Raw genomic sequence first — 15245 nt, 5'->3', positions numbered from 1 at the left:
GTGCTGGTTGAGTCCTGGCTGCTCTGATTCCGACCCAGCTCCCTGCTAACGTGCCTGGGAATGCAGCAGCAGATGGCCCAAGTGCGTGGATCCCTGACACCTACATGGGAGACTTGGAGTTTCTGGCTCCTGAATTTAGCCTGACCCAGACCTGGTTACTGAGCCCATCTGGGGCATGAACCAGTAGATGGAAGCTCTCTCTCTACATCTCCATTACTCTACCTCTCAAATAAATAAATATTATTATTTAAAGATTTATTTATTTATCTGAGAGGCAGAGTTAGAGGGAGAGGGGATGGTTCACACCCCAAGTGGCCACCAACGGCCAGAGCTGGGCTGATCTGAAGCCAAGAGCCAGGTCTCCCACCTGGGTGCAGGGGTCAAGCACTTGGGCCATTTTCCACTGCTTTCCAAGGCCATCAGCAGAGCTGGACCGGAAGTAAAGCAGCCAGGACTTGAACTGGCACCCATAGCGGATGCCAGTGCTGCAAGTGGAGGCTTAACTTACTAGGCCACAGCACCAGCCCCAATAAATCTTTAAAAAAGAAAAAAAGTTCTCAGTAAATGACCTTATTTAAGCACTGAAAGGGTTATAGTGACAGAAACTAAGTGTGTGTGCTTCTCTTGTTCTAAAAGAAACCAAACTTATAAAACAACCCATGGGGCAGGCACTGTGGCATACATAGTAGGTTAAACCACCACCTGCAATGCTGGCATCCCATGTGGGTGCTGGTTCGAGTCCCAGCTGCTCCACTTCCACTCCAGCTCCCTGCTAATGCACTTGCAAAAGCAGTGGAGGATGGCCCAAGTGCGCAGGCTCCGGTTACCCATGTAGGAGACCCGAAAGAAGCTCCTGGCTCTGGCCTGGCCCTGCCCCAGCTATTGCGGCCACTTGGGAAGTGACCCAGTGGATGGAGACCTCTCTGACTCTCTCTCTTTCTCTCTGTAACTCTGCCTTTCAAATAAATAAAAGGGGAAAAAAAAAACCAGAAACCTTAAGACTCCTAAAACAGGAAAGAGGGACCTGCAAAATTAATTTTTTAACAAGTCAAAAAATAGAGAGTGCTTCTTCTCTGTGCTCAGATGTACCAGGTGATTTGAGGATTACAAAGTAGTGCAAATCCTCTCCAACAACTGGGTAGAGAAATTATTATAAATGACTACAATTCTTAGGAAAACAATTGAAGTGGGCAAGATTTGGTCCAAAGAAGAGGCAGGAAGAGTGAGGACGACACGGACAGATTCTGTCACATTAGCCTTTGCTCTTCTCCTCAGAAGTCGCAGTGTCTTCTTTTGGGGAACTCCCCTCTCACTCCTCCCTGTGTGAAATGCTATCAAAGTATGTATTGAGACTCATGTCAGCCCGAGCCTGTTTTGTGTGGGATTCCCAAGGCAACGCGGTCCATGGTTCACTGCAATACTCCAAATGCCACCGAATGGGGTTTCTGGACATGAAACAAACAAAACAGGGCATGCAGAAGCATATCAAAATGACGAGACTTTATTTTGATGGATTCTTTGGTGCCGGATGAGGTGTGTGCTTTGTCTAAAGCTGTCCCCACATTCAAGACATTTATAAGGTTTCTCTCCTGTGTGAGTTCTCTGGTGCTTAATGAGCGTCGCACTCTGACTGAAGCTTTTCCCGCACACAGAACATCCATAAGGCTTCTCCCCGGTGTGGATCCTCTGATGTTTAAAGAGGTCAGAGCGCTGTTTGAAGCCCTTCTGACATGCTTCGCATTTGTAGGGTCTCTCTCCTTTGTGCAGCCTCTGGTGTCTAAAAAGGCTGGAAATGTGGCCCGTTTCCCCACACTCCTCGCATTTATAGTACCTCTCTCCAGTGTGAGTTCTTTGATGCCGATTTAGATGTGAACTCTGTCTGAAGCACTCCCCACATTTCAGACATGCATATGGCTTCTCCCCTGTGTGTGTCCTCTGGTGCTTAATCAGCGCAGCGCTCTGACTGAAGCTCTTCCCGCATGCCTGGCATTCGTAGGGCTTCTCCCCCGTGTGGATTCTCTGGTGTTTAAGGAGGTCAGAGCGCTGTTTGAAGCTCTTCTCACAGTCATCACACTTGTAAGGTCTTTCTTCACGGAACTGCCTCTGGGCTTCAAACAGGTCGGAACTACGGAACTGCTCTCCACTGTCCACAGCGTGGCGACTCACCATATGTAAACACTGTCTGCACTCGCTCCCGTGTTCATGACCGTCGGCAGGCCTCTCTGCTGTCCAGATGTGCTGACAAAGGACACAGCTGGAACTTCTGTTCCCCAGTCCATTATTCTCAGAGTCTCTCTCTGCTGTGGCTCCATTCTGGTTGAGCTCGGAGGTGCTGGTGAGTCCCTGCTCTTCGGCAGGATTTTCAAGTTTCAGTGAGGAGGGACATCTTGAATGCTTCTCTCCCCTGTCGTCCTGGGTAGCACCACCCTCAGAAGACGGGCAGGCCAGTCCCTGGGGCACCTCTGGGAGCTGCCCCTGGGGCTCTGCTTCTGACATTTCTTGCTTTGGAATCAACCCTTTGTTCTCAGCTCTGGTCTCCAAACCTGAAACATTAAAATAAAAATGGCTGCCATTTTACCCCATGCAGAGTGGAAGATGCAAGTGCTAGCAGAGAAACACCCCCCCCCCCAAACCTTTTAAAAGTATTCTCCATTAAACCACTCTTGAAGCGAAATCATTTTAATTAACCTGTCAGATGTATTCACATTTACCAGTGCAAACTCACTTTTTTTTCCTTTTAGACTCATGCCTACGCCCACCAACCCATCCCCACTTCCCCTGCCCCACTTGGCTGCTGTGTAAGTCCCTGTGGTAGGAGAGGTACATTTATTTGCATTTGGAGGGGCTGTCAGGGAGAGCAGTGCAGCCGTGAGCCCTGCAGGAAGGATGGTTCAACAAGAGAAATCCTCATCACGTGATGAGTTACAGCAGTAGATGCGGCTGCTGCCTGCAGTGTCTGAAGGCAGGGTCTGCGTGGAACTCAGCCTGGGACTGCTGCAAGTCCATCAAGGAACAAGTAAGGCATTAGATAAGCTGGAAGTTTTGCAGTTGACTCTCCAGGAAGGCTGAACTGGATATATTCTTGGCCGGCGCCGTGGCTTAACAGGCTAATCCTCTACCTTGCGGCGCTGGCACACTGGGTTCTAGTCCCGGTCAGGGCACCGGACTCTATCCCGGTTGCCCCTCTTCCAGGCCAGCTCTCTGCTATGGCCTGGGAAGGCAGTGGAGGATGGCCCAAGTGCTTGGGCCCTGCACCCACATGGGAGACCAGGAGAAGCACCTGGCTCCTGCCTTCGGATCAGCGAGATGCGCAGGCCGCAGCGGCCATTGGAGGGTGAACCAACGGCAAAAAGGAAGACCTTTCTCTCTGTCTCTCTCTCTCTCACTGTCCACTCTGCCTGTCAAAAATTAAAAAAAAAAAAAAAAATTAAAAAAAAAAAATTCTGGAGCAGGGACATCAGGCACAGCTGAGAACAGGAAACAGAAGCCTCACTCAAGTCAGAGGAATCAAGTAAAAACGGACACACAATTGGGAGAAGCTCCCCACACTTCCCTCTGCGCAGGTCCTGAATTGTTAGCTCCAGGCCGAGAGGACAGGGATTTTTATGTCTGTGTGCAGACTTTACTCACAGTTTTATCCCCAGCACTTATAGAAGCTAAGTGCTTATTACAGCTGATCATGCAAACTCCATAAATATTTCTTGGATCTGTGGTAACATTACCAGCCCCGGCCAAAAGACCGAGAAACCCTTGGAAGAAGGGGATTCTCAAGGAAAACAGCACCTGACGACCAACCCCATAGTGAAGAACACAGTCAACACGTTCCAACCCGTTCTGGAAGAATTTCTGGACAGAATTCTTATGTCTGACTATTAGCTACAAATGGAAAATGAAAGGTTACCAAAATTTCAAGAAATCCTCTAATACACATGCTGGTGGAGCACATCCCACTCGAAATAAAAGACAATTTGATAACCTAAAATCAATATTCTCAGGTAAGTAAGATACTACATCTAGGACACAGGAGACTACAAGAGAGCTAGATCATCAATCCATCAGTTCTAGCATGACTAAAAGAAATTCCTGAAAAGGAACAGACAAAACTGCAATAAAAATAAATATAAATAAAATAATACTATTAAATATTTCTCACAATTCAGACATCAACATCTATATTGGAAAGGCTAACTACACAGAACAATGAGAAATTTGAAAAAAATCATATTAAGTCACACATATTGTGGAATTTCATTCTACCAGGAATACAGAAAAGATCCTAAAAGTCTCTGCACACAACAAAGAGATCACACTCTGCTCTGTCTTTTAGGTGACCATCAGGTGTGGCTCCAAGAGAAGACACAAGAAAGTGTCAGGAAAGCAAGATTTATACTCTCAGCTAGATACTGGAGACAGGAGGCACACCATGCCACAAAGGAGCAAGGGCACAGCCTAAGCCACGACCTTTACGGGAGTATTCACAAGAAAGGCATGGCAGGAGGGTCAATAGGTTAGGACTGGCTAATGGGAATAATTTCACTGGGCTCTAAGCCACTGGGGTGGTCCCTAGTCATCTGGCAAATGGCCTTGGGATGATGGAGGCTGAGAAACAATGCTTGCTGGGTGTACAGGATGACAGAGGAGGCTGGGCTCTGGATTGTCAGTTTGTGCATCAAAGCCTGGACCCTCTGCTGCTTCTGAGAACTGCCTAGTCCTGAGAGGGGCAGTTTCTCGCAGCCAGAAGTTTTTGTTAAAACATTATATACAGGGGCTGGTGCTGTGGTGTAGCAGATGGAGCCACCAGCTGCAGTGCTGGCATCCCATATGGCCACTGGTTCAAGTCCCAGCTGCTCCACTTCACCCAGCTCTCTGCTGTGGCCTGGGTAGCAGTAGAGAATGGCCCAAGTCCTTGGGCTCCTGCACCCACGTAGGGGACCCAGAAGAAGCTCGTGGCTCCTGGCTCCTGGCTTTGGAGTGGCGCAGCTCCAGCCATTGCAGCCAATTGGGGAGTGAACCAGCAGATAGAAGACCTCTTTCTCTCTAACTCCGACTTTCAAAAAAAATAAAACAAATCTTAAAAAAAAAACCCACACATTATATCGAAAAAATATTGCACGCAGCAAGGACAGAATACCACTGGGCATCAAACTTCTCAATAGCAGCATGGTAAACTAGCCAGAAATGTACTGTCTCTAAGTCATGTCTACGGCCTAATGAAGATGCCTGCATCTCACATCACAGTGCTGAGGTTTGAAACCTGGCTCTAATTCAACTCCCGCTAATACAGATCTTAAAGGCAGCAGTGATGGCTCAAGTGATTAGGTTTCTGCCACCCATGGGGAGATCTGGACTGTGTTCCTGGCTCCATCCTGGCCTACCCCTAGTCATTGCAGGCATTTGGGGAGTGAACCTCAGGATGGGATGGAGCTCTCTGCTACTCAGACAAAAACACTTAACCTGCAGCGTTTAACCTAAAAGAATGCAAATGTGAGACAGAAATAAAGACATTTTCAGACATGCAAAATTTCAAGATTTAGCTCCCAAGTATATATACTCTGGAAGATATGTCTCCCACACGGGTGCAGGGGCCCAAGGACTTGGGCCATCTTCTACTGCTTTCCCAGGCCATAGCAGAGAATTGGATTGGAAGAGGAGCAGCCAGGACCAGAACTGGCATCCATGTGGGATGCCGGTACTGCAGGTGGAGGCTTAGCCCACTATGCCACAGGGCCAGCTCCGAAATTTAAATTCTAATAACAAAAGAGAAGCCAACTAAATAACCAATAAAGGAACAATGTACTTGTACCAAACAAAGAACTGCATAAAGTTATTTAAAAAAAGATAATGGAATAAATGGGGAAAGACCAGAGACGTGAACAGACAAGTGGAAGGAAGCCATCAGCCAATAACAACAAATGTAGGTGAGAAAGTGGACAAAGAAAAATTGCCGTATACTGCTGGATAGTAAGATGGGCATATATCTCGAAGTTTATCTCTTCAGAAGCTCCTACATTAGAATACCAGGAAATTGACAAGAATGATTGGTCAAGGTATAGTAATGGTGAAAAACTATGTGCCTAAATGCCCACTGAGAGAATGGATAGAATTCTGAGTATTCATATGGTCAAATGCACTGGTGGTTATACAGATCTCCATGTGTCAACATGGACAAATCTCAAACTTGTGATTGTGAGTAAAAAGAATCACAGTGAAGACAAATCGTTTGTGGCCACAAAAGATGTAGACGTAGAAATATAAAATATGCATGGAAATGATAAATACCAGGATACTGGATACTGATTTTCTCTGGAGAAGCAGAGAGGGGAACAGCTTCTGGGAGGGTATGGGTGACTTCCTCTACACTTGTAACATATTATTTCTCAAGGGTCAGATATTAAGATCTGAAAAATCTTGGTGGCACTCAAATGTCCATTATCTTTTTTTTTTTTCCTGTATATATGAAGCACTAAAAATGAACCAAAATCAAAAGTTTAATGTAACCCCTAGCAAAAAGAAAAGTCCCGCCTGAGTCACAAAAGAAACTCTAGGGTTCTCAGCACCCACCTGTGAATTTGATAGTGAACCCCGCCCTTCACAGACCACACCCCCTGAGAAGTGGCAGAGTAACAGTACTCACCAGCTGGGATGGTGCCCCCGTAGACTTCCCGTGCACTGTCCTTGCACAAGTCCCTCCGGCCTGGGTCCACGCGCTCCCACTGCTCCCAGGTCAGAGAAGCAGCCACATCCTCGAATGTCACCGACTCCTGGAACAACACGAGATCCCTACTAAGAACCTGCTGTCCAGGAGGAGGATTCTAGTTCTGATGATGATTATCACCCAAGCATGAGGGTGGAAACCAAGAGGAACCCAGCCTGACTCTCACTGCTGATTCTCTTAGACTCTTCCCAGCAAGTAGCACGGTCTTGGGGTCAAGCGCATGGACTCTGGAACCAGTTGCTTGGAGCTGAATTCTAGCTCTCCACCTACTGACCACAGGACCCTAAATAAATTGAAAAAAGTCTTCTAGGTTATCCTGATACCTTGTCTTTTCCTTCCTAGGCCCACCTCCTTTTTCTTTTAAGAGTTATTTATTTATTTATTTATTTGAAGGGAAGCAGATTCACACCCCAAATGGCCACAATGGCTGCAGCTGAGCCATCCGAAGCCAGGAGCCAGGAACTTCTTTCGGGTCTCCCATGTGAGTGCAGGGGCCCAAGGACTTGAGCCGTCCTCCACTGCTTTCCCAGGCACATTAGCAGGGAGCTAGGTTGGAAGTGGAGCAGCCAGGACTTGAACCAGAGCCCATATGGGATGGGGCACTGCAGACAGCGGCTTTTACCTGCTCCGCCACAGCGCCGGCCCCTGGCCCACCTCCTTTTACAAAGTCAGAACTTTCAGAGGAAATGAAGGACGGCCTTTATACCCTTGAGCAAATCCTCTGCAGGTATTCCTTCTTGCCACACGGCTTTTAATAACACCGGCCCGCCATTAGCCTGCAATTACACTAAAGGAAGTTTCCGGAAAGAAGATACACTATTACAAATTAAGTGTAGAACCAGATGTGTGGGCTGACAGCTGACTTGAGGAGTTGAACCAGTGACCTTGCCTCTGCACATGGAAGGAAGGAAGCTGACCCAGAGTTTTTGGCAGGGGTAAGATTGTGTCCACTCTACCACAGACACACATGCTGGATGAAAATTTCCAGAATTCTGTGTCTTAGGTCACTGGTTCTCAACTGCGGGCGCTTTTGCATCCCAAGGGACATCTGGCCACCCTGGGGCCGGTTTCAGCGGTGGTGGCGCTGGTCAATGCACCTAGTGGGCGGAGGCCAGGAATGCTGCTAAGTGATCCTAAAACCCACAAGACAGCTCCCCTTAACAAGTAAGTACTGTCCGCAATGTCCATTGTGCTAACACTGAAACTCTGCCTTCAAGCATGGCCAAAATATGACTTTTTTTTTTTTTTTGGTCTGGCAAATGAAATCTCCTTTTGCTGAAAGCTCATTGCTGCTATGCTACAAACCTGTCACGGAACACCAAGCCGTGTTTGCAGATTGAAAAATAAAAATTATCAATGTGGAAGACAAGAGGCTCCCGAAACCTTAACAAGCCACCAAGGGGTCCTCACGCCCACAGTGCCGGGGGGCCGCTGTTCTAGCCTAAGTGGCTGAAGATCAGAACCAAGGCTGCATCCTGGCCTCTTTCCTTCCCAAACAGCCCAGCACAACCAGAGGGTGTAATCCGAGGTGGGTTTTCTGCTCAATTAATTGTCCGGCGTTTCCTGCACGTCCCGGAGTCACGACACCTAACAGAGCGCAGACAGGACGCGCAGCCTGGAAGAGGCCGCTCGCCGCTCACCTGCGGTGAGGCCCGGTCCAGAGCGCTCTGAAGGGCCCGCACCACGGCCGCAGCCTCCTCCCCGCTCTCCGGGCAGTGCTCCCGCACCCAGGCCTGCAGCTCCGCGGGCAGCATGGTCAGGAACTGCTCCAGCACCAGCAGCTCCAGGATCTGCTCCTTGGAGTGCAGCTCGGGCCGCAGCCACCGGCGACAGAGCTCCCGGAGCCGCCTCAGCGCCTCTTCGGGGCCGGCCACTTCCTGGTAACTCAGCCGCCTGAAATGCTGCCGAGACGTCTCCGGGTCCTGCCAGGCCCCGGGCGGCTCGGGCTCCCGCCCTCCGGCTGGGTCCTCCTCCACTTTCACTATCACCAGCTCCTCGCGCAGGGGCGGCCCCGCGGCCCCGGACCTCCCGGCCACCCGGGCCTCCGGGCGGTAGCGCTCCGGCTCAGCTTGCGCCGGCATGCGCTGACTTTCCCAGAGTCTCGGCTTCAGGCAAGAGGAGATCAAGCCGCAGGAGCTCATCGGCCCTCCGGTCCTAAACACCGGACCCCTGCGGGAACAGCCCCCGCGCCTCCACGGCCTCCGAACCGCAGACACCGCGCTCACACCCGACTCAGACCCTGCATAGAAACAAACCCGCCCCGGAAGGAAATGCGTCACCACGCCCTGCTGGACACTCCCCGGCGTTTCCGGGGCCCCTCTAGGCGCCCCGGAGGACCAAGATGCGACTCGGTGGTTTACGGCTCTGGTCGCACCTGGGACCGCAGGTTCCCCTATGGCCGCGTCTTGCAGCTCAGGAAAATAACTGGCCTGGGAGCTGCTGGCCGACTGCGGGCGAATTACGGGGTTGGGAGAGAGAAAACATTTTAAGATTAATTGCCGTGTAAGACAGATGTTATCGCCTCCGATCCTAAGACGAGGACAACTGAGCCTGGCAAAGAGTTGTGTTGTGCTGTGTCACGTGGCTGGGGATCCGGTTCGGACCAACATCCCCATGTCAAACCTCAGCACCCAGAGCTTTCCACTATTGCAGTGTTCACTAACTGCAATTGCTTTTCGCCCCGAAGTGCCTCGTTCGGTCTCTCATTCATTCAAGCACCAGACTGCCCGCTGCGCTTCTGCTCCCAAAAAGGTAGCAGGTGGAATTCGGTGAATCGTTGGTACAGCACCTGCAGTGCCGGCATCCCATACCGGCGCCAGTTCCTGCCGCGGCTGCTCCTCTTCCCATCCAGCTCCCTGGTAATGACCTGGGAAAGCAGCGGAAGATGGCCCACGTGCTTGGGCCCCTGCACCCACGTGGGAGGCCCAGAAGAAGCTCCTGGCTTCAGCGGAATTTTCCCTGCTTGCATCATCTGGCCCCAAATTTCCTCTTTATATACAGATATTGATCTAATGGATTAGGAAACACCATAATGACCTCAGTTTAACTTGGTAAAGACCTTTTCTCCAAGTAAGCTCACCTTCTGAGTTATCCGAGTTAACTGGGACCTGAGACTTCAATATAAGAATTATTGGGAAGCATAATGCAATCCACAACATATGCACTATGTAGATCTGTAATATGAACTTCTGAGAAGCATTTAGGCTCCAAAGGGCCAAGTGAAAGGTGATATTCAGGATAAAGGGAGAAACAATTGAGAATGGCTAGCAGGTTTTTTTTTTTTTTTAAAGATTTATTTATTTATTTGAGAGAGAGTCATCTTCTGCCACTTTCCTAAGAGCGTGAACAGGGAGCTGGATCTGACTTGAATGGGTATTCATGTGGGATGCTGCATCGTAGGTGGTGGCTCAACCCGCTCCTGTGCTCACTGGAAGACTTCCAGCCTTCTCTACCTTCTACCTCACAAGCCTTTCCCTTATGGATACTACAATTCGTAATGAAAGCCAACATTTACTTACCACTTATTATGTGCCAAGGACTTTGAAGAGGTATGTCTCAGTTCTCACAACAACCCTCTGGGTTAATGCTATTACCTGAGAACCAGAGAAAATAAGGAATGTACCCAACATTTACATAGCTCGTAAGTGGCATAACGTACTAGGGCAGGATGGCAAAACCTAACACCCCATCTAGCTCTCCCACTTGGGTGCCAGGGGCCCAGGTCCTCAGACTACCTTCTGCTTTTCCCAGACCCATTAAGAGGGAGCTGGATCAGAAGTGGAGCAGCTGGGATTCGAACTGGAGCTCGTATGGGATGCCAGTGATGCAGGCAGCAGTTTAACCTGCTGTGTCACAATGGTGGCCCCCATGTCAAAATGCTGGCCCCAATCCTTAACTTAGAAGTAGATTAGAAGCCGGTGCTGTGGCTCACTAGGCTAATCCTCTGCCTGCAGCACCGGCACACCGGGTTCTAGTCTGGGTTGGGGCGCCGGATTCTGTCCCAGTTGCTCCTCTTCCAGTCCAGCTCTCTGCTATGGCCAATGAGTGCAGTGGACGATGGCCAGCTCCTTGGGCCCTGCACCCCATGGGAGACCAGGAGGAAGCACCTGGTTCCTGGCTTTGGATTTGCGCAGTGTGCTGGTCATAGCGGCCACTTGGGGGGTGAACCAATGGCAAAAGGAAGACCTTTCTCTCTGTCTCTCTCTCTCTCTCTCTCTCTGACTCTGCCTGTCCCAGAAAAAAAAATTAGTTAAAAAAGAAGTAAATTAGAGATTTACTTTAACAAAACTTTGAGTGATGTAGTATTAAGAGCCCTGAACTAGTAGTCAGAAGATCTAGACTTTATTTCAACAAAATGTTGAGATATAACTTTACAGAAGTCATTTAAGGATTCTAAGATTTATTTTTCTAGTATCTAAAAGAGGGATAAAATGGGGCCAGAAGTCTATTCCAAACATTGCTGCATTGTTTTATTAAAGATTTGTTTTATTTATTTGGAAGAGTTACAGAGAGAGAGGAGAGAGAACAATTTTCCACCTGCTGTTTCACTCCCCAGATGGCTGCAATGGCCAGCACGTGGCCAGGCTGAAGCCAGGAGCCAGGAGTAGGAGCTTTATTTGGGTCTCTCACATGGGTAACAGGGACCCAACCACTTGGGCCATCTTCTGTTGCTTTTCCCAGGCCATTAGCAGGGAGCTGGACAGGAAGTGGAACAGCAGAGACACAAACTGGAGCCCATATGGGACACTGGCGCTGCAGACCATAGCTTAACTTGCTTTGCCACAGTGCCAGACCCCATTGCTGGATTTTTAACAGATCACACAAAAGCTCTTTTGAGAAAGAAAGTTTTTATTGTCTGTCTTGGTTACTCTTGAATACTCATTACCTTGAACTATGGCTGGAACCCAGTGGATATTCAGTATAAACTGTTGGTTTGAGGAGATGTGTGTCTGAAGAGATGTTAGGGCAGAGGGTAGGAGTGGAAAGGGACCAGAGTTGGGTATGGTTGAAGGTCACAAGAGGCAAAGATCCTAAAAACCAAATATCATCTATTTCATAATTAATACATATGAAGGGAATCCAAAGTGTTCATAGAAAATAGAATTAAAAGATTCTTTTTGATGAAAAGGACTTCAAAAAGGTCATGGAAAATGCATATTATGGAAAACTTTTACATGATTTTTTTTAAGATTTATTTATTTGAAAGACAGAGTTTCAGAGAGCAGGAGAGAGAGAGAGAGACAGAGAGAGAGAGAAAGAGAGAGGTCTTCCATCTTCTGGTTCACTCCCCAGATGGCTGCAATGGCTGGAGCTACACCAATCTGGATCCAGGAGCTTCTTTCCAATCTCCCACATGGGTGTTGGGGCCCAAGGACTCAGGCCATTTTCCACTGCTTTCCCAGGCCATAGCAGAAAGTTGGATCAGAAGTGGGGCAGCCAGGACTCAAACCGGCATCCATATGGGATGCCCGGCACTGCAGGCAGCAGCTTTACCCACTATACCACAGTGTTGGTCCCTCTTTTTTTTTTTTTTTTTTTGACAGGCAGAGTGGATAGTGAGAGAGAGAGAGACAGAGAGAAAGGTCTTCCTTTTTGCCGTTGGTTCACCCTCCAATGGCCGCTACGGCCGGCGCATCGCACTGATCCGAAGCCAGGAGCCAGGTGCTTCTCCTGGTCTCCCATGCGGGTGCAGGGCCCAAGGACTTGGGCCATCCTCCACTGCACTCCCGGGCCATAGCAGAGAGCTGGCCTGGAAGAGGGGCAACTGGGATAGAATCCGGCACCCTAACCGGGACTAGAACCCGGTGTGGCAGCACCACAAGGCGGAGGATTAGCCTGTTAAGCCACGGCGCCGGCCCCCTCTTGGTTTTTTAAAAAGATTTATTTGAAAGGCAGAGAGAGAGAGAGAGAGAGAGAGAGAGAGAGAGAGAGAGATCTTCTATGTGCTGGTTCACTCACCAAATGGCCACAAATGATTGGGGCTGTGTGCCAGGTTGAAGCCAGGAGCCACGAGCTTCTTCCAGGTTTCCTACATGGGTGCAGAGGACAAGCACTTGGGCTATCTTCTACTGCTTTCCCAATCCATTAGCAGGGAGCTGGATCAGAAGTAGAGCAGCTGGGATTTGAACTGGCACCCATATGGGATACCAGCGCCACAGGCAGCGGCTCTACCCACTACACCACAACACCAGTCCCTATACATATGTTTCAAAAATTTTTTTTCACTAAGGTACTTATATTTTAATTTCATTTTCCATAAGCTGTTTTTAGTACCCTTGTCATATTTGTGTCTAAAACCAAGCCCAAGGATTTTTAATTAAAAAAAAAAACTAAGCTAAAAATCTCTTCTATTGATTGACTTTCATAATGCTACTACAGCTATTGTTCATGGCTTACAAACTATTATATGTTTAGGCCTAAATGTCTGTTAAGATCAGCAGTGGGAAAAGAAATAGAAAAAAAAATTGGAACATGTGTGCAGTAAAGGATTCACCTTGCCCAAAGAGAAGTTGGGTCTGCCTTCAGTTAATGGGAAGTAATCTCTAAGCCCTTGGCCCATCCTGCTTGCCATGAATTTCTGTTTTTTGTTTTTTGTTTTTGACAGGCAGAGTGGACAGTGAGAGAGTCAGAGACAGAGAGAAAGGTCTTCCTTTTTCCGTTGGTTCACCCCCCAAGTAGCCGCTATGACCAGTGCGTTGCAGCTGGCGCACCGCGCTGATCTGAAGCCAGGAACCAGGTGCTTCTCCTGGTCTCCCATGCAGGTGCAGGGCCCAAGGACTTGGGCCATCCTCCACTGCACTCCCGGGCCATAGCAGAGAGCTGGCCTGGAAGAGGGGCAACAGGGACACAATCTGGCACCTCGACCTGGGCTAGAACCCGGTGTGCCGGCGCCGCAGGTGGAGGATTAGCCTAGTAAGCCCCAGTGCCGGCCATGAATTCTGTTTATACCGGGGTAGGGGGCCACATCTATAGTTTATTTTAGCAAAGTAATTTGTGGCAGGTGGTTTGCTGCACTGGTTAAGACACCACTTTGGATACCTGTATCCTGTAATTGAGGGCGTGGTTTGGGTTTCACCTCTACTTCTGAATCCAGCTTCCTGCTAATGCACACTCTGGGAGGCAGCGGTGAGGGTTCAAGTACTTGGGTCCCTGACACTCAAACGGGAGACCTGGGTGGGGTTTCTGACGCTTGGATTTGGTCTGGCCCAGCCCTGGCTGTTGTGGAAATTTGGGGAATGAAGCAGTAGATGGAAGATATTTCTCTCTTTCTCTCTCTCCCTTAGAAAACAAAAACAAAGAAAAACAACCAATGTCATTTATGGTGGAGGTGCCTTGGGCTCTGGGATATCAGCTTGACCTCTGAAGAGGCTGGAGACTAAGATCAGCCATGTGTGTGGCAAGCTATACCCACCTGAGTCCCAATAAAAACTTGAGCCAGCAAGGCACAGGTGAGCTTCCCTGGTTGTCTGTGTGTTGTCAGACATCACAGATGTTATCACTGTCTGACTACTCCATTGGAAGAGGACAAGTGGGAGCCCCAAGCCTGAAACGCTTCTAGATCCTGTCCCACACAGCTCTTCTCTTGGCTGCCTTTGATTTGTATCCTTTTGCTATAATAAACCATAACCACGAGTGAGCAAATTATTAAACCTCAGAGTGGTTTTGGAGACCCCTGAAATTCCAGCTGCTGTCAGATTTCAGAGTTGTCTTGGGGGCTCCTAAGCTTTACAATATGCATATTTTGCCTTTGAACTAGGTTGGTAAAACATTTCCTCATGATAGTGTGAGGGTTCTTCAAAAAGTTCATGGAAAATGGAATTAAAAGATATGCTTATTTTGGTCTACTTTTTGAAATTTATGTATGTTTCACAATACACACGAACTTTTTGTAGACCCCTTGTATTATTATTATTATTATTATTTTGAGTTCCTGAAAAGTTGTAAGATAGGGGAAACATTCAGGGAAGGTCAAGAGGGATACCTAGTGGAGTCTTCCAGACACCAACCTCAGAGAACAAAAATACGTTTACTTAGGTGCAACAGTTGTCACCTAGGGCATGAGACATGAAAACTTGCCCCAGCCAGAGATTTTGAAAAGCAGTCTTGCATTGTTAGCCATTCCTGAGCAGAGAAAAATGAGGCATCATTAGACATTTGTATTAAAAAAATAACTTCCTTAGATGTCCTTTTTTTTTTTTAGATTTATTTGTTTATTTGAAAGTCAGAGTTACACAGAGAGAGGAGAGGCAGAGAGAGAGGTCTTCCATCCGATGGTTCACTCCCCAATTGGCCGCAATGGCCAGAGCTGTGCCGATCCGAAGCCAGGAGCCTCCTCCGGGTCTCTCCCATGGGTGCAGAGGCCCAATGACTTGGGTCATTTTCTGCTGTTATCTCAGGCCACAGCAGAGAGCTGGATTGGAAGTGGAGCAGCCGGGTCTCGAACCGGCGTCCATATAGGATGCCACCCGCTACGCCACAGCGCTGGCCCCAAGATGTCCTTTTAATACATACATAAAATATATATGGTACC

General features: G+C 48.5%; 1 protein-coding gene across 1 annotated transcript; it reads right to left on the bottom strand.

Moving 5' to 3' along the window:
- Positions 1-1067: 1067 nt before the first annotated feature.
- Positions 1068-8964, bottom strand: ZNF394 (zinc finger protein 394). Its single transcript, XM_062180825.1, has 3 exons — positions 8356-8964; positions 6635-6761; positions 1068-2543 (listed from the first exon to the last, which is right to left on the bottom strand). Exons 1-3 carry the CDS (start codon positions 8854-8856, stop codon positions 1486-1488), a joined length of 1686 nt encoding a protein of 561 aa, XP_062036809.1. The 5' UTR covers positions 8857-8964; the 3' UTR covers positions 1068-1485.
- Positions 8965-15245: the final 6281 nt, after the last annotated feature.

This window comes from Lepus europaeus, chromosome 21 (assembly GCF_033115175.1).
Source record: "Lepus europaeus isolate LE1 chromosome 21, mLepTim1.pri, whole genome shotgun sequence".
In the NCBI taxonomy this organism is placed as follows: Eukaryota; Metazoa; Chordata; class Mammalia; order Lagomorpha; family Leporidae; genus Lepus; species Lepus europaeus.
This window is presented reverse-complemented; position numbering and strand designations above follow the sequence as displayed.

Excerpts from the sequence above, each read along its gene's own strand:
- ZNF394 (XM_062180825.1), bottom strand. The coding sequence starts at position 8,856 with ATGAGCTCCTGCGGCTTGATCTCCTCTTGCCTGAAGCCGAGACTCTGG. Across the intron at positions 6,762-8,355 it reads TGGACCGGGCCTCACCGCAG|GAGTCGGTGACATTCGAGGA; the intron begins GTGAGCGGCGAG and ends GTGTTGTTCCAG. Across the intron at positions 2,544-6,634 it reads CGGGGGCACCATCCCAGCTG|GTTTGGAGACCAGAGCTGAG; the intron begins GTGAGTACTGTT and ends TTAATGTTTCAG.